The 24,542-nt window shown below is 38.4% G+C and overlaps 1 protein-coding gene across 1 annotated transcript in view; it reads right to left on the reverse strand.

Annotated features, from left to right (window-relative positions):
• The window catches only part of LOC114659672 (copine-8), a 650,855-nt gene that overhangs the window by 352,204 nt on the left and 274,109 nt on the right, over positions 1-24,542 (reverse strand). Inside the window, exon 6 of the mRNA XM_028812277.2 lies at positions 21,728-21,804. Within this exon, the coding sequence (XP_028668110.1) occupies positions 21,728-21,804 (77 nt within the window). The remainder of the gene's footprint in view (positions 1-21,727; positions 21,805-24,542) is intronic.

Consider the following 24,542-nt stretch of genomic DNA (forward strand, 5'->3'; position numbering starts at 1 on the left):
TTAAGGATTATTTATTTAAAGATTTATTGAATGCTCTACTGCACTTTGGACACCTGTTTTGATTCTTTTAATAATCAGTTATATTATTTACCAGTGTTATTTATTAAAGGTAGACTACAGTATATATAATTTATCAGTGTTATTTATTAGGAAAATTGATTTTTATGTTAATATATTTGGGGTGCAGAACGGATTAACTGGATTTCCATTATTTTCAATGGGGAAGTTTGTTCTAGATACGAGAAATTCGCTATACAAGCTCAGTTCTGGAACGAATTAAACTCGTATCTAGAGGTTCCACTGTATATATATATATATATATATTTATACATATACATATACATACACACACTATATATATATACTGTATATACTAACTGCTCCCCGCGGTTCTGCACACGTAGTACTGAATCAGGACAAACTTTAAAAATCCAGTTCCAGCCTCATTGGGCCATATGTTTTGGGTGTGTACTAAATTAGACCAACACCCTACTCCTAATGTCATGCTTTCCCCTACCCTCGGCTCGCAGCCTCTGTCTCAGATTAGCACAAATATATCGATTCTGCAAGCGAACTGTGATTCTTAGCATGATGATGGAAGTCGCAAAATCAACCGTAATGTTACAGGAGATTCTACAAAAAAACCTGATCTAAATTCGTTAAATAGTTCTTTCGTTCACTAGCTAAGCGGATGTAAGATACACCCCGAGGCCGGTGCGTGACTGAGGAGGGCCCCGCCATATATTCCGGCCCACACCTCCAAACCGCCAGGTGGAGCCCTCCCAGCAGTATGGAGGCTCCCAGAATTCCAGCAGGGCCTCATGGACCTTGTAGTTTTTACAAACAGCCCTGCTGGATGTCATGTGGACCACCAGGAGCCGCTGTAGGGAGGCTTGGGGAGTGCTACGTGCCCTATAACCCGGAAGCACGTCCTAGTCACATGGACAGAAGGAACGACGTGCTTCCGGGATGAAGAAAAGGACTTTTAACCTGACCCGGAAGTGATAACAAATCATAGACTGCAGGGTTGGAACCACTTCCGGGTCAGGGGATATAAAAGGACTTTGGGAAAGCCCAGATGCTGAGGTGAGCTGGGAGGAAAGGTGGCTAAGTGTCTGGGAGAGGAGGATTGAGTATTGAGTATTGTATGTGTAGTGTGGAGTGGAGGGTGCTTAGTGCACAGTATTATAATAAAAATAGTAAGTATTATACTTTTACCTGGTGTTCGGCGTGGTACCTGAAGGTTCAACTGAGCAATCGCGCCCCCTACTGTTACATCTGACATCTCTACACTTCAGTTTTTTTTCTGACAATTTCAATAGTTTCTAGGACCTCTGGCTTTTCACGGCATGGGCTTACACAGCTAGTATTATATACAGTCATATGAAAAAGTATGGGAACCCCTCTTAATTTTTGGATTTTTGTTTATCATTGGCTGAGCTTTCAAAGTAGCAACTTCCTTTTAATATATGACATGCCTTATGGAAACAGGAGTATTTCAGTAGTGACATTAACTTTATTGGATTAACAGAAAAAATGCATCATAACAAAATTAGACAGGTGCATAAATGTGGTCACCCCAACAGAGATATGACATCAATACCTAGTTGAGCCTCCTTTTGCAAATATAACAGCCTCTAGATGCCTCTTATAGCCTTTGATAAGTGTCTGGATTCTGGATGGAGGTATTTTTGACCATTCTTCCAAACAAAATCTCTCCAGTTCAGTTAAATTTGATGGCTACCGAGCATGGACAGCCTGCTTCAAATCATCCCATAGATTTTCGATGATATTCAAGTCAGGGGACTGTGACGGCCATTTCAGAACATTGTACTTCTCACTCTGCATGAATGCCTTTGTAGATTTCGAACTGTGTTTTGGGTCATTGTCTTGTTGGAATATCCAACCCCTGCGTAACTTCAACTTTGTGACTGATGCTTGAACATTATCCTGAAGAATTTGTTGATATTGGGTTGAATTCATCTGACCCTCGACTTTAACAAGGGCCCCAGTCCCTGAACTAGCCACACAGCCCCACAACATGATGGAACCTCCACCAAATTTGACAGTAGGTAGCAGGTATTTTTCTTGGAATGCAGTGTTCTACTTCCGCCATGCAAAGTGCTGTTTGTTATGACCAAATAACTCAATTTTTGTGTCATCAGTCCAAAGCACTTTGTTCCAAAATGAGTCTGGCTTGTCTAAATGAGCATTTGCATACAACAAGCGACTCTGTTTGTGGCGTGAGTGCAGAAAGGGCTTCTTTCTCATCACCCTGCCATACAGATGTTCTTTGTGCAAATTGCGCTGAATTGTAGAACGATGTACAGATACACCATCTGCAGCAAGATGTTCTTGCAGGTCTTTGGAGGTGATCTGTGGGTTGTCTATAACCATTCTCACAATGCTGCGCATATGCCGCTCCTGTATTTTTCTTGGCCTGCTAGACCTGGGTTTAACAGCAACTGTACCTGTGGCCTTCCATTTCCTGATTACATTCCTTACAGTTGAAACTGACAGTTTAAACCTCTGAGATAGCTTTTTGTAGCCTTCCCCTAAACCAGGATACTGAACAATCTTTGAGTTGCTTTGAGGATCCCATGCTGTCATTCTTCAGAGGAAAGTCAAAGGGAAGCACAACTTTCAACTGACCACCTTAAATACCTTTTCTCATGATTGGACACACCTGTCTATGAAGTTCAAGGCTTAATGAGCTAATCCAACCAATCAGTATTGAGCAGTTACATGCATTCAAATCAGCAAAATTACAAGGGTACCCAAATTTTTACACAGCCAGTTTTTCACATTTGATTTAATTTCATACACTGCTTCACTAAAAATCTTTGTTCGGAAAACACCCCAGTACTCAGATGTTCTTAGGAAATGAAAGACATACCACTGTTATCTTTTTTGTTGAAAGAAGAGTAAATTATTATGCAGGCCGAGAGGGGTTCCCAAACTTTTTAATATGACTATGTGTATGTCAAGCTAAAGGGCTTGAGTAAGGGCAGTTCCGAGACATACCGGGATGTGGCAGAGTGCACTGACTCTTTTTCTCCCTTGCCTGCAGACCATTCACGGGAGATCCCACCTGGTCTTCTTGAAGTCACTTCCGGGACCGAGCCAATGGAAGGAGACCTTGCCGGCTCCGGTCCCTGTGATGTCACGTCCGGGCTTGCACCAATGACAGAAGACCTTCATGAGCCCGACCTCTTTGACTTCACTTCCTGTCTTCCCCTTTAAAAGTCTCCACCTTTTCCCTGTTCCCTCAGTTCTGTGTTGGACTCGGTTTTCTGCACATCAGTGCTATTTCTATTGAAAGCAACTTTGCAGCCAGGAGACCAAATTATACGGGTGGCTGCCCCAAACCTTTTCACGACTCTTATGTCTGGTTTTTGTGATTATATATATATATATATATATATATATATATATATATATATATATATATATATATATTAGGCCTGGGAAAGTTAATGCATTAATTACTCTTTGAGATTAATGTGTCCTGTTTAACGTGTTAAAAAATACTGTCGCATCTGGGACTGGCAACAAGGCAAATGCCTCAAGTAGTGCTTTGGTCAGGGTACCATTTTCATGTACTTTTATTTTTTTTACATTATGAAACAATACTACTATAACAATACTGTAATGATCAGGCTGGAGATGCAGAGGGCCATGTACCTACTGAGCACTGTGCTTTCAGAAGGTGCAATGCGTTATGCAAATGAAACATCTGAGTGAGAGGAGAAAGTCCCTGGAGGAAAAGATGGAAGGAGCGAAAGGATCGGGTTTGTGTGTGGAAGGTGATGGAACAGAAGTGCAGGAGTCGCATGGGACGGCTGCGGCATGAGTGCAGAGGATAAGGGGCAGTGCGGTGTGCATGAACAGCATGGAGTGAATGAGTAAGTAGAGGGCAGAGAGAAGTGTGTACATTGCAACAGGTACACATGTCGTAAATGTAGGAAGGACGGTCCTTGGGTGTGTGGGAACTGTTAACATTTGAATTTGATGATTGCATATAGCGCTGAACTTACCTCTCTGTACTATTCTTTCCTCTGCATGTTCTGGAGTACAAAAGAAACAGCACCATACAGCAACGTGGAGACTGGCAGTGATCGAGGAAAAAAAAACACGTGGCCACTGATTATAACCGCAAGATGTTATGCGAATGAATATGAATAATATGAATAATGTTGCATCCGTGCCACAATGTTTTCCGAAATGTACTATACAGGTCATAAAATGAATACAGTAATCCCCTGCTCTATCGCGGTTCAGCTATCACGCCCCCGCTATATCGCAGAAAAATTCAATAAGTACATCCTACTTGTAGTGTACTTTGCAGCCAATTCATAACAAAGCATACAGTTTTCAGCAGACAAAGAGTTTCACTTTACAGCACCCAGATGATTTCTTACAAAGCCCGTTATTGGCTGAAAGAGGAGACTCAACCAATCAGAGCGGATTTTATTCTCTTGGGCTCTGACTAGCTGCTGCTAACGTGATGTAATCTCACAAGAACAGCGAATGTGGGTCCCCAACGAATCGCATATTGTATACCTTGCTTGTGGTCCGACTTTTCTGAGCAAACTTTTGTGAACTTTTCGTTTTGTTTTAAACCCTACGATGGTTCCCAAGCATCCTGCATCTTGTAAGCCTTCTGGTATCAGTGAGCCTAAGTGCCAGAGGAAGACCTTGACCATACAGGAGAAGGTAAAACTGATGATGATTATTATTATGTTACTCATATCTTTAGCCTGACATCCGTGTATCATATGTGTGTCCAAAGTGTGTTTTAATAAGTTTACATGTGTTTAAAGCGTGTGGGAGGGGTATTTTAAGGCTTAAACTATAAAAAAAATGTGGTCTTTCTATATCGCGGATTTTCACCTATCACGGGTGGGTCTGGAACGTAACTTCCGCGATAGGCGGGGGATCACTGTAATTCCAAATATCATATATACATATGTCTCTGTTTGTTTGTTTTTTTTTTTTTTTGACATCATAGACCATAAGGTGCATACTGTACTAATTCAGCATGAGCAGGAACACTCAATAAAACTGAATAAAAAAAAAAATCAAGTGACGGTGAGATACAAAGAAGGCAGATTCATCAGCGTTTGTGTGTCAGCTTTTATCCCTCCAGATTAGAGAATGTCCAGTTCCATTGCCTCAAAACACCACTCACATCTACAGTTATTCCCAGTTTCAAATAAAAACAAAAAGCGTCAGATCCCTGGGTGGGGGGGGGCGGTAGTATGTATCGTGATCGTGACTGAGAGAATAAAAGTGAAAAAAAAAAGGTAACTTTTACAAGTACTATAAATGTACATCGTCTGTTACAGATGCAAACCAAATGTATGTGTGTACTGTATAATATCAACAATAAGAGCATCTCACTACTGAAAACTGCAAATATAGGACGCAGTCGGGATCTAATCAGGGACTCTTGATTACAAGTCAGCAAATCTTACCGCTATGCCACGGAAGCTGTTGCCTTATCCTTGAACCTTTTGTGAAAGTGTTTATTTGATCTTTGGACTTCAAGCCTCACACATTATATAGTTCATGCCAACATTTTATCATTTACTACTAAAATATGAAAAATGTTTCTGTTTTAACAATGTGTTTACACAGATTATTGTAGAAACGGAAAATACATGAAATGCGTGTATTCCAAATAACGATCTATTATTTCCACTCTAAAACTCCAGCACTCCACTCCCAGATAATCAAGGCATGAGTTGAGAGAACTCTGTGCACGGTTTGCAGCGGTAGGGGGATGGAATAGCAGGACAAAAGAAGCTGACGAGTTTTTTCATAGGCTCTGGTAATTCTACTGTTAATGCAGGACTATCATGAAAGCAAATGTAACAATATTTCCAGAATTGATAGCAAAATGCATCCTAAAACAGTCTCAAGGGTACTTTGGTCAAGGATTACAAACTAATGCTTTGGCTAAACTGCACAGCTTGACTAGAATATAAATTTTGGCAGCAGCTAGTTTCACATTAATACAATCATGTAATTAAAATGGCTTGTTTCAGATAAATGTTATTACATCATCATTAGGCCCATTTTCTTTAATATTCCACTTTTCAATGTTATCCCCTTGTGCCAAAGATTTAACAGCGAAATCCCTGCACATTGTGTAAGTTGTCATGCCAGGTAATGCAATAAACATAATAACACAGCACCAAATGTAATAACATCTGCAACCAACATCTGTGTTGCTCTTTATTAATAAAAGGCAATAGGTTTTTTGAAAGGTTCAAATAATAACTGTCTGCAAAAAGGCTAAACCAATTAAATGAAACAATAAGCTGAGGGGCCAAGTAAAATATAAATTCAATAACAGCTGTCACTAAAATTCTCATGTAAGTATCACCTCAAAAAATTAAGAAACAAAGCCTACATCCAGTAAGATATCAATAAAAAAAAACAGTATTTGATTTGGTAGTACAAATAGTATTACATGATTGTCACATTTTAGATGTTAGGTTGCTATGGAAAAATACATTTTCAGAGTTAGAACAGCTAGCTCTCTTAATGTGAAAAATATTCCACATTATAACTTATTCATTTAGCTAATACAGTACTCAGGTACAGGTTCGGCTTCGCTGTGTTGTGAATTGCCTGAAACATCCATTAAATTCCGATGACACCTTGCCACAATATCTCTGAAAAGGATGGATGTTTAATAAATAAATACATCAATCCGGGGATGCACCCATTCCAGCTAGCATTGGGCATGAGGCAGAAATAATCCCTGGACGGGGCATCAGCTCATCGCAAGGTGAGCATCGTTTTAGTGTCACCAAATCCCCAAACTTGCATATCTTTGGAAGGAAACCGGAGCACACTATGGAAACCCACCAGGAAAACATGCAAACTCCAGGCAGGGAACAGCAGCGACATGACTCCGTGAGAGAAAGCAGCACTACCACCGTGCCATTCCCATATGTGTAATTATTAACAGTATTCATTATTTAAACAAAGTTAATGATTTATCTGTAAGATGTAACATACATACTGTGATGGATGGCTGGCTAAATATTCCGGCCCTCACCCCCAGGCCGCCAGGTGGAGCTCTCCCAACAGCATGGAGGTCCCCCGAATTCCAGTAGGGCCTCATGGACCTTGTAGTTTGTATGCACAGCCCTGCCGGATACCATGGGGGCCACCGGGAGTCACTGTAGGGAGGCTGACAGACTGTTATGTGCCCTATAACCTGGAAGTATGTCCTGGTCACATGAACAGGAGAAACGACGTGCTTCCAGGTTGAAGAGAACGGCTTTCACTCTGACCCGCAAGTAATGAGGACTTGTGGATGATTGGACAGGAACCACTTCCTGGTCAGGGGGTATAAAAGGACGCTGGAAAAGCCCAGACACTGAGCTGAGCTGGGAGGTAGGGTGGCGAAGTGTCTGGGAGAGAAGGATTGGTATTTGTAGAGTGTTGATTTATTATATGTGTAGTGTGGAGTGGAGGGTGCTTTGTGCACGTAATTATTATAAAATAAAGAAGTCTTGGACTTTTACCTGGTGTTTGGAGTGGTCCTTGAGGGTTTGAGAGGTCGATAAAAGCCTCTACTGCTACAATACGTTAATGAATTTCATCATAAAAGTGATATCAAGTAAAAATCTAAGGATTCTAAATGTGCAAAGAGTTGGAATATCCCAAATTTAATGTGTTCTGTGTGGTGATCTATAGCTGCTTGCCGTTGCTGTCAGGTCAAAAGGAAGCCCCAGAAGCACGTAGTGATTAACAACTGGGTCGGTTTTAAGACGACTTTTACAACGATCTACTTTAATGATAAAGTAAACTACAAGGTTAAAGTGGACATTTCAAGATTAAAGCCAAAACTTCCACTTTAATCACAAAATAGACCTTTTCACTGTCCTTAATTTTTTTTCTTTGTGGCTTAAATACGCTGACATACATTCTGATGCTGTTGTGAAGGTGCAAAAAAAAAAAAAAGACGACACAGAAGATGGTATGTGAGATCTTTAAAATATATCATGTCATTACGTTTGTGAATATGCAATGCTTGAATATAAAAGCACCACAAATGCATTTGTATGTCAGTATTTTGCTTCACTACATTGAACCATTCATCAAACGTAGAAGCACGCACATCTATCCCGGAGTATCCTCAAAACGGCTTTCTGTCACATGTAGATAGTAGAGACTTTGTCGTCACATTCCGACTTTTATCATACTGCGCCCCCTGGGTTTTTGGTGGTAGTGCACACGTCACATTAATATCTGAGAACGTGATCATAGAACATGTCATATGAACTGATTATTACAATGACACAAAAATTAGCTTTTAAATTTAAAAACTGTAACATGCCGTTCATTAAAATAATGAAAAATTCTTATTTCACAAAAATTTTGAAAAAAAGAATACAATTTACCAGAACATGTTAATATTGCATTGTGGTAATACAGAAACTGTGCTTAGTGAAAAATGCAATTGAATTAACATGCAAATTAAATTAGTATGAGAAATTTACAAACTACACAAAACTGTCCCCACATTCCACTGAAAAGCAAATAAAATAGTCCAAGAGAAAATTTGAAAATCAAAGTAATTCAACATAATCTTTAGTCATTATTGTTATAAGTACAGAATTCAATGAAATCCGCAGAATACAATCTGTGTATACCAAGGATTTACCGTATTTGATTTTTTGTTTTACTGTTCAGCAACCTTGTGATCTGTGGGTTGAAAGTGTCCCTGAATCTACTGGTGCAAGTGCTGATGACCCTGTACCATTTCACAGAAGGTAAGAGTGAGAAAAGTGGCTGTACATCTTTAATTATACTGTTTGTCTTTCTAAGAGAAGTCAGCTGGGTGCCAGTAACATTCTGCACTGCCTTTCCCACCATCTTTACGGACTTTACATTCTTGAGCTGAGCAGGAGTCTTACCAGAATGTGATGTAGCCAGTGAGGATCGACTCCACTGTGCACCTATGGATTCTGAGCCTACTCTGCTTTTTCATAGGTACATTTTAGTTGTATTCTTGACATTAATCTGCATCCAACACTGCAAGCAGGTCCTCCAACTTGCAGGGAAAACTTAGGAGTTGATGGCAGGATTGGCACTCCAGCCACTGTAAAAAAAAAACTCACACTGTTCAGTGTGGTGCTAAGGTGTCACCCATTGCACAGCTACCCTCAGAACCCAATCCAGGTGGTTTGTCATGTGGTGGGTGCGGCTATGTGTTGTAATCAGCGGATGCTCCCCAACCCCTCTGTCTCTTGATAGTCTACACTGGTATTCATTATCATATTCTTCAGAGATCTGTACTAATCTCCACTGTTCTCTGCTGTCTTTTCCAGTTCTTCTGTGGTGGTGCTCTGTGCCACTGACACCTGATCAAGGCATCTTACAGCCCCCTGCGTGGATGGAATGAAGGTGGGTGTTCTAGCTGTCCACAAGACCAACATCATCTAATGCTATCATGTTGGCCTTGAAACCATTGTACATTTTGTTTGTTTTTTTCTGTCCTCCCAGCTATCTGACCTTACCTTTTTTTGCCTAATCTGTTTTTCTTTTTCTTTTCATGTAACTTTCTCTTTGCCGTCTTGTAAAGCACTTTGAGCTACATTGTTTTTATGAAAATGTGCTATATAAATAAATGTTGTTGTTAGCAGTGGTATGGAGAAAAAAGCAAGAATCAACCCTTGATAGAACGTCAGAGCATCAAAAGGCACACTTACTTACCTATTCACTCTCTCTCATACACACACACACAGCCAGTTTATGGCTGCCAGTAGAAGAAGTCGAGCAACTGAGTTATTTTTTTTTTAATGAGAAGGTAATTCTTTATGTTATTTTCTGGTCTGTTCTAGACTATTCATACTTATGTAAAGTAAAACTGCACTGAATTACAAAAACTATATTCATTTTTAAAAATTCATGATTTAAAAGATCTTAATGTAAAGACTAATTAAAGATATAGGTAAAGTGCGGAATATCTCTTGTAAGGTTGTAGAAATGAGGCAAGTTATCAATATGCAAGTAACTTTTAAAATGCATATGCGTGAACTGCTATCTGCAGTTACCAATATGACTGGCAGTCTTTCTTATTCTTCCCTAGAGGTGATAATGATTATTAATGCTTTTGAGCTGGGAGTTGAAGCACGCCACTGTGATTGTTAAGTGATTTAAAATCATAATTTCAGATAGTACCTCACATGTAAATGATTATGCCCCACACTTTTGGCTCCTAAATATCCCTGATATTCCTAAATATCAGAAAAACATTTAAACAACTGTCACTAACTATTTGATGAGCATGTTAATGACCATCTTTGCTGAAATTATCTACAAAACATTTATTAAGGCTAGAACACACAACAGGTAGTCAATTCTACAGTAATTAACAGATGTCTTTTCATATTAACAGATGTTTTTTCAATGCAACATCTAAGCCTTATTTATTTGGAAGTTCCTGAGAACCAATAACAGAACCAAAGAAATACAAAGACAAAAACAATTTGCCTTTAGTACCGAGTTAGAAAGGGCAATTGGATGGGTAAGTGAACTTTTGTTCATAATGACAATTGTTCAGTTCTAACTATATAAAAATAACAGTGGTCATGTAATGCCAAAGTCATATACAAGACTGCAAACTGCTAAATGTGAAAATGACTACCAATTACATTTCTAACCTTCTAACACATTTTCCATTATGTCATCATTTCAGAAGTGTCTTTAGGACTTATTCCTGAATTACTAATAGTTCTGCTGTTACATTCTAATCTCTAAGTACAAATTTCCTGCCAAGCATCTTTATTGGTGTGAAATACTGTATGAAGCCGGTAAGAAAAATTAGCTAACTTTAACAGGAACTATCCATCCATCCATTATCCAACCCGCTGAATCTGAACACAGGGTCACGGGGGTCTGCTGGAGCCAATCCCAGCTAACACAAGGCAGGAACAAACCCTTAACAGTGCACCAGCCCACACACACACCAAGCACAAACTAGGGACAATTTAGAATCGCCAATACACCTAACCTGCATGTCTTTGGACTGTGGGAGGAAACCAGAGCACCCGGAGGAAACCCACAAAGACACACGGGGAGAGCATGCAAACTCCACACAGGGAGGACCCGGGAAGCGAACCCGGGTCTCCTAACTGCGAGGCAGCAGTGCTACCACTGCGCCACAGTGGACTTTATATTGTAAATGTACAAATGTGATGATGGTGGATAGATGCCTTTTGTCAGTGTTTTTAATATTTAATGAACAAATCTTTTAAAAGCTTTTTGTAAACTTTTTTTAATAACTTTTTTTAGTTGACATCATGTTTCAATCAGATGTGTTTTGCAGATAGATTGAGTTGCTTTGTATTGAACTGAGACTAAGCATACATGTAGGCTTACATTTTTTTTATTTTAGCCCAGTAATGATATAAACTGGCTCCTCAGCATCCATGGTAGACTAGTGATATATATTTTGGGAATTCTTCAAAACTAACAAACAGACATAGAATTCTTCACTTTATGTTATTTTGAAAGTTGAATCAGCATCTGTGGAAATAGACATGATGCACTTTTTTCTGTTTAATGATTTGGACATGAGGCACTCAATACAGAAGTATTGTTCACTCAGGACCCTGGAGTGTAATCAGCAGCAAATACTGCACCTGAGGTTTGCTGTATCAAAAGAAAAGCACCTGAAAGCCTGATATCTCAGCTTTGCAGCTGCTTTGTGTGACACGAGTGAGTTTACAGAGGAACAGACAACTCTGTGTGGCAGTATGGCTTCACAATTGGGTGTTGAGTCAACTTCTATCCCAAGCTGCGATGGGCCCATACTCACTGAAATGCATTTTCCTTTATTCTGTTACCTTGGTGTATATCCTAATCCTTTCACAGAACACACACACACCTAAAAACAAGATAAAATACTTAAAACACTAGAAAAAAATATCTGCATGAGTTTTGACACTGTATTAACTTCTTTAACAAACTGTTAAGGCAGAGAAAGGTATCATGTCAATAGATCATAAATGTCTAGTCCAAGAGTGACAACAGTGCCAAGAAGCAAATGTCAAATTTTGTAATACCCTATGTTAAAAAACAAGCCTATTAGAAAAATATTAATAATGGAGATAAACTAAGTAATTCCATATTGCAGATGATTCTCTTCATTTTGGTACTAAAACTTGTTAAAAAGTGTCAGGTGATCTAGATTAAACATTACATTTTTCAATTCTTGTAGAGGCTTTTTAAGAAATGTTATGGATCAGACTCTTAAAAATGCATTCAGTTTGATTCCCCTTCTATTCATATGATGTGAATCCCTCAGATTTGCCAAACCACTCACACGTAGTGACTATATTTGTAATTGGTTACAAAATTTTTTTGCTTCAAGCAGTTTGCAACTTGGAAAGCTTGGTCACTAACAGAGTAGTAGTACTAAATTGAAAGCAATAATGGGCACATTTCATGATTAGTATATCATGGAAGCCACAATCGTAATTGTGATTAATATATGACTAATTTGAGTAGTGAGAAAAGCGCTATATAAATGTAATAAATTATTATTATTATTAATTGTGTAGCCCTATAGGAGAGTGAGGTTTTAATGTGACATTTAGTAAGTAAAACATTCGTACTACCTTGGACTGCACTTAACATCACCTTTAGAAGCAAGGCCATTATTTGCTGATGAAGATTAGGGACTGCCTCTGTGTCTTGTTTAGTAAGACAATGTGGGTCACAAATAATTGGTAGGAGAACCATGTCGTTATAATGGATATGTAAGCTGTTGGGACATGTGAAAGGATGGACCCATGTTGTAAACACTGCCATAAGACAGTGAACTTTTGTTGCTCCCTGTTTACATTTTCTTTAACTTCACAACTCTATTTTATGGGTGTCATGGAGATAAACATTTGTCATAATAATTGTGTTTGGCTACTTTGTTCACTGTTGTATTCTAATACCATTATCCAACTGAAGGTAGGTACAGTGCATCCGGAAAGTATTCACAGCGCATCACTTTTTCCAAATTTTGTTATGTTACAGCCTTATTCCAAAATGGATTAAATTCATTTTTTTTCCTCAGAATTCTACACACAACACCCCATAATGACAACGTGAAAAAAGTTTACTTGAGATTTTTGCAAATTTATTAAAAATAAAAAAATTGAGAAAGCACATGTACATAAGTATTCACAACCTTTGCCATGAAGCTCAAAATTGAGCTCAGGTGCATCCTGTTTCCCCTGATCATCCTTGAGATGTTTCTGCAGCTTAATTGGAGTCCACCTGTGGTAAATTCAGTTGACTAGACATGATTTGGAAAGGCACACACCTGTCTATATAAGGTCCCACAGTGGACAGTTAATGTCAGAGCACAAACCAAGCATGAAGTCAAAGGAATTGTCTGTAGACCTCCAAGACAGGATTGTCTCGAGGCTCAAATCTGGGGAAGGTTACAGAAAAATTTCTGCTGCTTTGAAGGTCCCAATGAGAGTGGCCTCCATTAGGGCAGGGCAATATGGCCAAAAATATTTATCACGATATATATTTGAACATTTGCGATAACGATATAACTGACGATATGATTGACACGAGACAAAATACTTTACAACTCCACAACTTTATTAGTGCAAAAAAAACCCTTCAATTTATTTTCACTTAAACAAGCAGCTGTTTTTATGTGCATTAAAGCTATATAAAAAATTAACAGTGCAAATGCAAATTCCTTGCTGACAGTTTAACCAAAAGGCATTTCCAGTGGAAATGGGCTGACATATCCTGAGCATAACCATGTATAATAACCACAAAACTTAAAAAGAGTTGCTTTGCAACATAAAACTGCAGTGTGCCAAATAAATAAGTCAAATAATAAAATTGCACAAACTCTTGAGTAAAAACAAAACAAACAAACAAAAAACATGGATAAATTATTGCTACTGCTCATGGAAGTTTTCTACTGTACATTTCAAGTTTTAAGATTCTTTGTCAGAAACACTAACATGTTCACAGATGTGGGCTTAAGGGAGGACCTTTGACAAGTTACAACGTTTCCACCTGTGCTGAACAACCTTTCAGATGCAGAGCTAGTTGCTGGAATGCAGAGGTATTTCCTAGCTAATCTGCTGATGTGGGGAAAGTTTACTGTGTGAACTTTCCACCACAAAAGAGGATCACACTCACTGTCTGCTGGTGGACTATTCACATAACTGCTCAGTTCAGATAATAACCTTTCTGCAGTTACATCTGTCTTGCCACTAACTGGTCCCTTCAAAAAGCTCCCGAGACTCTTCTTTGGCTTTTTAACAGCATACATTTAAAAGGAAACACAGTTCATTACTTGACGCCAATATTAATGCGGTGTGGAATGTGTGACATTTAAGTTTTATGTATAACACACATACACACATTATATATATATATATATATATATATATATATATATATATATATATCTTGCAGCACAACTGCCCACATCCAGCCTGCCTGTTCATTTTTAAAGACAACTAAAGATTAATTAAAACAGTATTATTACCATCATATAAACTAATGCAAGAAATGCTTAATCTGACATTATAATTAACTTACCTATTGCAATGTGCAGGCGATGTCCGAAGCATGAAAGTCTGGTCCAGTTGTTGAGTGCGACGGCTTTCACAACGTTGGCCCCGTTGTCGGTCGTCACACACACTTGTTTTTCCTCCTGAAGATTCCACTAGCTGAGGAACTCTTTTAAGCCTTTGGCTATATTTTACCCTGTATAGTCCTCAAGGAAAAAACTTGTTTCAAGGCACTTGTTTTGTAGTTTCCAGTCTTTATCCACGTAATGTATTGTGAGGCTCATGTAGGGGTCTGATGTTTGGCTTGACCACATGTCCGTGGTGGACGCAAAAAACTCCACCGAAGATAATGCATTTGACACCTCAGTACGGACCTCTTCATATAAAGCAGGCAAGGCGACTTTAGAGAAGTATTTCTTGGTGGGCAGCTTGTAGCATGGATCGAACTTTTTAAGCATCTTTGTGAAACCTTCTCTTTCCACACTCTGAATGGACATCATATCCCTGGCTAAACAATGCGTCACTGCATTAGTTAGTTCCCCCCAGCGTTTACTACTTTTGTCATAAGGCGTGCAGCTATTTAAAGCTACGCCGATTGTTTGTTGAGTCAGCTTCTTTGGTCTCACCACCGCGCTAGTTGAATCGGACTCCTCTTCACATGCTTTAACAGCTTTGTTGTACTCCAACAAGTGCTTCTGCTTCAAATGATGAAATAGGTTTGTGGTGTTTCCTCCCTTCGCCACGACGGCCCGCTTGCATGTTCTACAAAAAATTGTGCTTTGTTGGGTATCTGACGGGCAAAAACCAAACCAGTTCCACACCACTGAAGCTGCACCATTTTTACAAACCAATTCTGGTTCATCTGTTTCATTCAACGATCCGCTTTCGCCCTTCTCATTCTCCGTCGCCGCCATGCTTTTTCCGCCATGTGCGAATGAAAACAAAGGCACTGCGCATGCGCGTTTTACCCATATTCTATCGCGATATTTCATTTTCTTATCATTGCCTAACATTGTACCGGTATTACCGTGAAAGGTATAATATGGCCCAGCCCTAGCCTCCATCATCCGTAAGTGGAAGAATTTCGAAACCACCAGGACTCTTCCTAGAGCTGGCCGGCCATCTAAACTGAGCAATCGGGGGAGAAGGGCCTTAGTCAGGGAGGTGACCAAGAACCCAATGGTCACTCTGTCAGAGCTCAGGAGGTCCTCTGTGGACAGAGGAGAACCTTCCAGAAGGACAACCATCTCTGTAGCAATCTACCAATCAGGCCTGTATGGTAGAGTGGCCAGATGGAAGCCACTCCTTAGTAAAAGGCACATGGCAGCCCGCCTGGAGTTTGCCAAAAGGCACCTGAAGGACTCTTAGACCATGAGAAAGAAAATTCTCTGGTCTGATGAGACAAAGATTGAACTCTTTGGTGTGAATGCCAGGCGTCACGTTTGGAGGAAACCAGGCACCGCTCATCACCATCCCTACAGTGAAGCATGGTGGTGGCAGCATCATGCTGTGGGGATGTTTTTCAGCAGCAGGGACTGGGAGACTATTCAGGATAAAGGGAAAGATGACTGCAGCAATGTACAGACACATCCTGGATGAAAACCTGCTCCAGAGCACTCTTGACCTCAGACTGGGGCAACAGTTTATCTTTCAGCAGGACAACAACCCTAAGCACACAGCCAAGATATCAAAGGAGTGGCTTCAGGACAACTCTGTGAATGTCCTTGAGTGGCCCAGCCAGAGCCCAGACTTGAATCTGATTGAACATCTCTGGAGAGATCTTAAAATGGCTGTGCACCGACGCTTCCCATCCAACCTGATGGAGCTTGAGAGGTGTTGCAAAGAGGAATGGGCGAAACGGGCCAAGGATAGGTGTGCCAAGCTTGTGGCATCATATTCAAAAAGACTTGAGGCTGTAATTGCTGCCAAAGGTGCATCGACAAAGTATTGAGCAAAGGCTGTGAATACTTATGTACATGTGATTTCTCAGTTTTTTTATTTTTAATAAATTGGCAAAAACCTCAAGTAAACTTTTTTCATGTTGTCATTATGGGGTGTTGTATGCAGAATTCTGAGGAAAAAAATGAATTTAATCCATTTTGGAATAAGGCTGTAACATAACAAAATGATGTAGAAAAAGTGATGCGCTGTGAATACTTTCCGGATGCACTGTATGTATGTAGCCTTCTGTCTGTGATGGGTATGAGTTAAAGGACAGGAATGTGATTTTTCACATGTTACTGTGGGATAATTAAGAGTTTGTTTGTTTGTTTTGGTTTTTTTTTCTTAGAAAAAGGCAAATTCTCAAAAACGTTATACAACAAAAAACAACAAAAAATACAAGTCAGAGTTTGACTTTGTAGATGCCTTGTAAATGGATATACTTTGATCCATCCATCTTCTAAAGCTTTAGAATGTGATTGGAAACCAGAATACTCTTGAAAATCACTGCACAAACATGGGGAGGATGTGTAACCTCCACACAGGCAGGCCAGACTGGGGATCAAATCCAGGGGCCTCATGCATAACGGCGTGCGTAGAATTCACACTAAAACATGGCGTACAGACAAAAGCGGAAATGTACATACGCACAAAAAAATCCAGATGCATAAATTTGTGCATACACTAACTTCCACATTTTTCCACTACAGAAATCCTGGTCAGCGTGAAAAGTAATGCACATGCAGCGCCTGCTGTCCCGCCCCATCTCCTCCCAGAATTATGCCTCTTTGAATATGCAAATCAATATAAATAGCCCTTAAGCTCAGCATTCTGTGAAAAGACAATGGCAAAAGCACTGGGGAAAACAGAAGAATTTCAGCGAATATCAAGTGGAGGCAAGGGAAAACGTAATATTTGTTAGTTTAAACAGTGGAATAAACAACAAAAGGAAGTTGATCGAGTGACAGAGTGTTGGAGAAACTCGAAATTTCACACAATGCCCGAAATAAAAAAGGAGTTGTCAGATATTGAGGTGGTTAGAGTAGCCAAAAATTGCACTCAAGTAAGAGTAGCGTTACTTCAATATAATATTACTAAAGTAGAAGTAAAAAGTAGTCATCCAAAAAATGACTCAAGTAAGAGTAAAAAAGTATTTGGTGAAAAGACTACAAGTACTGAGTAACTGTTTGATCATAATAAATTATTTATTTTTTAGAAATGTCGTAATAAGACAGACAAAAATATAAAATAATGTGCAAATTTTGCTATTTCCAAATAATAAAATAAAAAATGAATAAAAATAAATAACATCTTTACAAAATAAAGATGCACAAATAACACAAACTTCCATATCTCAGTTTTCACAACAAAGCTTTTGAAGCCAATACCTACAGTAGGTAACATGTATGTCTGAACAGTGCAAACTACTTACAGTGACAAACAAGATAACCCGTACACTGACAGTATAATATTGCATATTCATTTGCCCTCCAAATAGCACAGCTGATAGAAAATAACATTAGAACAAGGCAGCTTGTGCACATACAAGAAGTCTCACTTCACCTTGACTGTCTGTGCATGTTTGGCTAAAATGTGCTTGTTCTTCACTCAGTGAAGTGATAGTTACGCTTCAGCAGGAGTTGGCTCTCAAGGCTCTTGCAGTGAAGCTGTGACCGTTTAGCAGTGAACAGGAGACCTGCATGACTAAAACGTCTCTTGCAGATGCAGGAAGTTTGTGTGTGGTCATGTGACTGCATGGCTACGTCTGATTGGTGAAACAGAGTCATGTGATTATTGTTGCTACGTCTGATTGGTGAAATAGTCATGCAGTAGATCCACTGGCGGCTTCTCTCTAGCAAAAACATAGCGTATCTAATATGTAAATGGAAAAAAAGTAACGAGTCGAGTGTTGCCCAATGTAGTGGAGTAAGAGTAGCGTTTCTTCTTCACAAATGTACTCAAGTAAAAGTAAAAAGTATGGTGCAGTAAAACTACTTTTAGAAGTACAATTTTTTTAAAAAGTTACTCAAGTAAAAGTAACGGAGTAAATGTAATTCATTACTACCCACCTCTGGTCAGATATCAAAGTCGCCGTGAAAAGGTGAGTCGTAGCCCACCGTCTGAGTGTTATATGGAAGCTTATTAGGGTACAGAGAAAAGAAAAAAAACAGGCACACAGTGGGAAACAAAGCTCAAAATGTCAACTTTAATCTTGAAATTTCCACTTTAATCACGTAGTTTATTTGGTCATTAAAGGAGAACGTCATAAACTTCATCTTAAAATCGTTTAATTTACTAGTTTCTCAAATACCATTGTAACTAAAGTAGGATGTATTGCTTTGTATTGTATGTGTTCTTCTATTTGCTCTATGTGTGTGAATCACTACGTGCTTCTTAAACGTGCTTTCTCTTTCTCCGACAGGGCACAGAATCCATTACATTCATGATATTACAGCTCTCTGAATAATTTAAATACTGAGATGTATACTTGATATCATTTTCATGGTGATAGGAATTAAAGCATGTTATTAATCATGGGAATACGATGGCGCAGTGAAAGTGATGAACTGGCGCCCCATCCAGAGATTGTTCCTGCCTCCCACAAGATGCTTGCTGCGCCGTGTGCGACCTTCGATGAAATAATTTATTGCAGCAGTACTGTCTCTCTCAAACATACTAACCCCCAATTCCTGTCCTTTCTTTTCTTTCTCCAAGTATCTAACTGCCACACAATCAGCTCTGTAATAGATGTCAAGCCATATGTAAGCTCAGAATGCCGATTCTTCAAAACTTTTAAGGAACATTGAAATATCTTCGTAGTACATGTTTAATTATTCTATTCATCTATCCATCCAGTGTCGTGCCAGCCCCAGCAAGCATACAGTGCAAGGCAGGAACAATCCCTGAACAGGGCGCAAGATCATCGCTACCGCTGTCCACCGTGTCCTCACACATTAAATTATTAACAGTATAGATTATTTAAATGATGTTACAATTTTATCTGTATAATGTAATAAACATTTTGCTGCATTTCATCTTAAAAATGATATTGTCATCATATGTAAATATGCACCTTATAAAGTGGCTCAGGTTGTGCAATATTATAACTGTAGTGCAAGTTTACAATGAAGTGATTGTACTTATAAGTAAAAACAGTTCTACAAGGAGCACTTGATGGACTGATTTGAGTGTGTTTATAGTTCTTGGGATGAAACTGTTTATGAACCGAGAGGTCTCTACAGGAAAGGCTCTGAAGCATTTGCCATATGGAAGCAATTCAACTGACAGCATGGCTGAGGCCGCATGTGCTAAATGCTGTATACTGATAATTCTCTTTTTGATCAGCAGCTGTAGAGCTGTGATTCCACACTCAGATACAGTGGCATAAATACTCTGAGTGGTGCATTGAGAGGAACAACGGTAAAGCAGCTATGGTATTTGGAATAGTGTGGCCATTCTGTGGACCATTATATTGTTACAGGTTAATTACAATCAGATGCCTTAAACTAATAAAACGATATGCGGTTAATTTCAGTCTATTTGATAAAGCCACGTCAGGGATGTGGATCTAAAAATGAAAGGGAAACCACACTGGAACAAAAGCACAGCTTTGATGCTGTGTGACGCTAGTTTGGAAAACCGAGCAGAGAACTTGTGTATGCCAAGCATTTAGCTGGCATGAAAATGTGCATGGCTTTACGCCAAGTTCAGTTTTTATACATCGCGATGAGAGCGTGGAAACGGGCGTATGCAACATTTTTGTGTGTACGCACTGTTTATATATATATACATGAGGCCCCAGGTTCCTGGAATGAGGAAGAAGCAAAACTAATTACTGAGTTACTAAGTTTTAAAAAATTATGTGCAACAAGTTAATGCTCTTTCTAGGATAAATTCTAATTTCTAGGCTCCTTAACTTGTGTCACACAATTTACCAGTTGAAGAAATTACCTTAAAAAAAAGAGAGGTAGAGTTTAAGTTGCCATCTTATCAAAGCAGCATATACCTTTCACGCCAATATGATTAAGGTGTACAATTTTAAACTGTTGATGATACAAATATATTGAAAAAAATATCACTTTATGAAGGGTGAACATACAGTAGGTCTACTTTATTGGGTTATTCCAGAAACAAACAAAAAAATACAGGATGAAGAGAAGAAAAAATAAATGGAAACGCTACTGTATTATTTTTATTAAGGGAGGAAAACATACATAGATGCAGTGGCTTGCAAAAGTTTAGTCTTAAAATATATGCTATTGTGAATAGTTAAGTGAGCAGAAGATGAACTGATCATCAAAGGGAATAAAGTTAAAGATGATACTGTACACTTATTTTCAGCATTTTATGCAAGATTAGTGTAGTTTTTGTTTTGTACAGTTCTACAGCATAAAAACAACCCTGGAGTGGGCACCAATCTATTGCAAGGCACACACGAATACACTGTCAATCAAAGTAGCACCAAAATATCACCAATTAACACAAGAAGCACATCTATGGAAAAGTAGGAGGAACACCATGGTACCCAAAGGAGAACCCAAAAAGCAGACACAGGGAGAAAGTGAATCCATGAATATTAGTGCTATCTATAGTAATGTGCCACTGTGCTACCCTCTATATATAAACATCTGTTCTGTGATTTTAAAATAAAACAATTGTTTAATTTTCTGCAAATGAACTGGAAACTCCCAAGGTAATGTGCCACCTTTTGATATAAAATGTAGTTTAAGATGTTCACGTTTATGAATAATTAATTTATGTTTGTATGATACCATCTAACAAATACTCAAAGATCACTCATAAGCTATTAAAAACATTGTGTCATATCAAAGAATACAATTTTATTTGATTCATTGGTAAAAATCATAAATGATGCTTCCATTTTAGCCGAGTGAAATGTGTTAATCTGAACCATTATAAGCTTTAAATTACCTTTGTATTCTTTGAAAGACTCAAAAAAAAATGACAACAATGTCATTTACTGATAAAGAAAGACACTTATTCCCATTGGAAAATATGCTTTGTAGACAATGCCAGACTTCACTTTACTTGAAGTTCTGCAACACATACCTGTCAGCCTGCAATCAACATCAAACATAAATAAGGATTTCATCCACATTCAAACTGGGGCTTATTGAATATTACTTATAATGCTGCATAGTGTACATAGAGCTGATACTGTATTCTTCAACAATAACCAGATTATCCATACTTACACCAATGACTTCTCTAGCCGGTTTCCATGAGATCCCACCACCTCTCCCAGAGTACACTGTGCTTGGCCCAAGAAGTCCTAAAAGAAAAAGCTCAGATTGAATACATGACTTACATAGCACATTTAACAGCTGACAGCTTTTGAAATAGATTATAGTAATGACCCTCAACATTGTTTTGCTTATTTTTAATTCTCTGAACTGTAAATATTAAAGCTCATTCCTCGTTCAGTCTTGAGAAAACAGAAAGTTCCCTGCATATTCTGAGTACAAGTGTCTTTTTAACTGCATTAAAGAAAGAAATAATCATACATTGGCTTCTGTTAAGTGTTTTAAACTGTTGTTTGCTAATAAAGGCGCTTAACAATGGAAAAAGTGATTGGAAGGTATCCAGTTGCTCCAAGACTAGGTTAAAAGTATACCTACTGTGTCATATTGCAGAGGTAATTTGTAAATAGTCATTCAATTCATGGAACTGAAATACTGGTGGTTTTGCCAGCTAATTCTTTAAATGACTCAAGAATAAATGCCTGTAAAATCTATTTTGTCCTTCATGTGAATATATGTTTACCAAAGGATCAACAAGGCAGCGCCTAGTTCTTCTGCAGACATTTCATGTAAAAGGTCGTAGACTTCTAAAGTATAGGAGTACTTTAAGCTAAAGCCAATTAACACTGTGTCTTGTACGCTCTACAAATGTGAAATGGGGTATCATAGCAGCACAATAGCTATGTAGGAACATCCAAGATGGAAGCATACTGGAGAATTCTATGAAGACACCGCCAGTTCTGATTGGTAAATTGCTACATTCTACAGTAATTTATTTTTCATAAAGGACCCGTAACCCCAGCAACAATACGGTAGTAGGCTTTTTCAGAAAAGGCTTATAATTAGTTTAAAAAAAAAAAGGATATGCTGTAAATATAATGTACTGTGTGACAGAAGTAGTGTATAATAAGCAGAATAACATTTTGTTAACTAATGAGGTATATGATGCGTTAAAAGTTTTTTTTTTTTTTGCCCAAATTTTTGATACATAATCTGGTGTTACTTGAATTGATAAGTTGTGTTCAAGAGTTACTTAAACTGATTTTTGCACTAATGTTGGACTGCTAAACAGATTGTTATTGAAATCTGATTCAGACAAGCTCCACTGTTACTTGATCTTGTGTATTTCCACTTCTATTGTACTGCTAAGTTGATGTGATCCGTAATATCTGATTCAAACTGCACTACTTTTGTTATCAAATGTTTATTCGTGAACTGAAATTATTTTCATTCGGAAAGATTTTGAGTTTACATTCCCTTTTGCACTTTATTACACAATACAATATTGATATTTTAATGATAAAAGTTCTTCATGTTTGCTTTTAATCCAAAATTATTATTGCTGACAGACAAGTTAGTTATATATTCTGTTACTTTATTCTATTAAAAGAACACAGAACCACAGGATGGCTTGTTTGTGTGCTATTTACTTCCTCTATCTATATCCCATAATATGCACTTAATCACGTCAGCCTTACATATAAAGTAACAGATGTTTCTAGCTAGTCTCATATGCCTAGTCTTTGACTAGAAGCCGTAGCTCAGTCAGGAACTGTTCAAACAGATTCACCAGGTGCCTGTACCTTTTCATTAAATTTGTAGCATACGAATATTGGGTTTGCATTTGGCAGTACATATGCCTCAAAATGGTTATTAATATGTTTCTAATTTATTACTGTTGTCTGTTGTAGATGTCCTGTCTTTTTTTTCACCATTCCACAGCAGCAAGTAACTATACTTTTCCACTTTGTCTTAAAATGGACCCATGAACGTTAGTTGTTCGTGCTGTTTGAACATTTGCTACGAGTCTGGCATTCAAGATGAAGGAACTCCGGCAACATCTATAACTGTTTATTTTAAGTATTGTGACAATTAAGCAACATAGACATCATAACATCATAAAGATTTGGGGCAGCCACCCGTATATTGTTTTCCCAGCTGCAAAAGTTAAGTTTTTTAAGCACGATGTGCATAGAACAGAGTCCAAAACAGAACTGATTATGATAGACAAAGATGGAGGCTTTGAAGGCCGTAAAGGAAGTGACGTCATCAAAAGGGCTGGAATTGGCTGTGATGTCTTCTGGTCTGGAAGTGACGTCAGCAAAGGGGCCGGCACTGGAAGTAATGTCTTCTGAGGCGCCGGAACCTTGCAGGATTTTCCGGGAAAGGTCTGTAGGGAACTGAGAAAGACAGTCGGCGCACTCCGCCGCCCCTGGTCGGATGTTTTATTACAATTACTCAGGCCTTTTAGCTACCTCCTACTCGCACGTGTGTGACAGTATTTAGTTTTTTACTCAGAAACCATGTTACATGTTCTACTGCTTCATTCTTTTAAAAGTACTCAGAACCACAGGATGCCTTCTTTGTGTGCCTTTTACTGGCTTCATCTATATCCATAATATACATTCCATCCCATAATATGTAGTTAATCCCAACAGCCTTACATTTAAAGTAACAGATGTCTCTGTAGATGCTACAAGTTATTTATTAGATTAGAAATTTGATTTGAAAAAATAATGGCTAGACTAATCACTTTAAAAAAGTTGTTAGGTGCAGCCCTTCTGGCCTTAGTCAAACTTGCTTTGGTTACAATGTTTTCAATTTTCAGAGAATGTAGGGGTGAAAATATGTTTGTACTGATCAAAAAAAACATCACTTGATCTTGTCAGTCACTGCTCTATACAAATTACGTTCTCTGAAGAATATTTGTTTTTATTTTATTAGTAAGTGATGGACTTTTGGAAATCATTTATCTTAGTCTCTTCTTGAA

The sequence above is a fragment of the Erpetoichthys calabaricus genome, chromosome 1, assembly GCF_900747795.2.
Source record: "Erpetoichthys calabaricus chromosome 1, fErpCal1.3, whole genome shotgun sequence".
Taxonomy (NCBI): domain Eukaryota; kingdom Metazoa; phylum Chordata; class Cladistia; order Polypteriformes; family Polypteridae; genus Erpetoichthys; species Erpetoichthys calabaricus.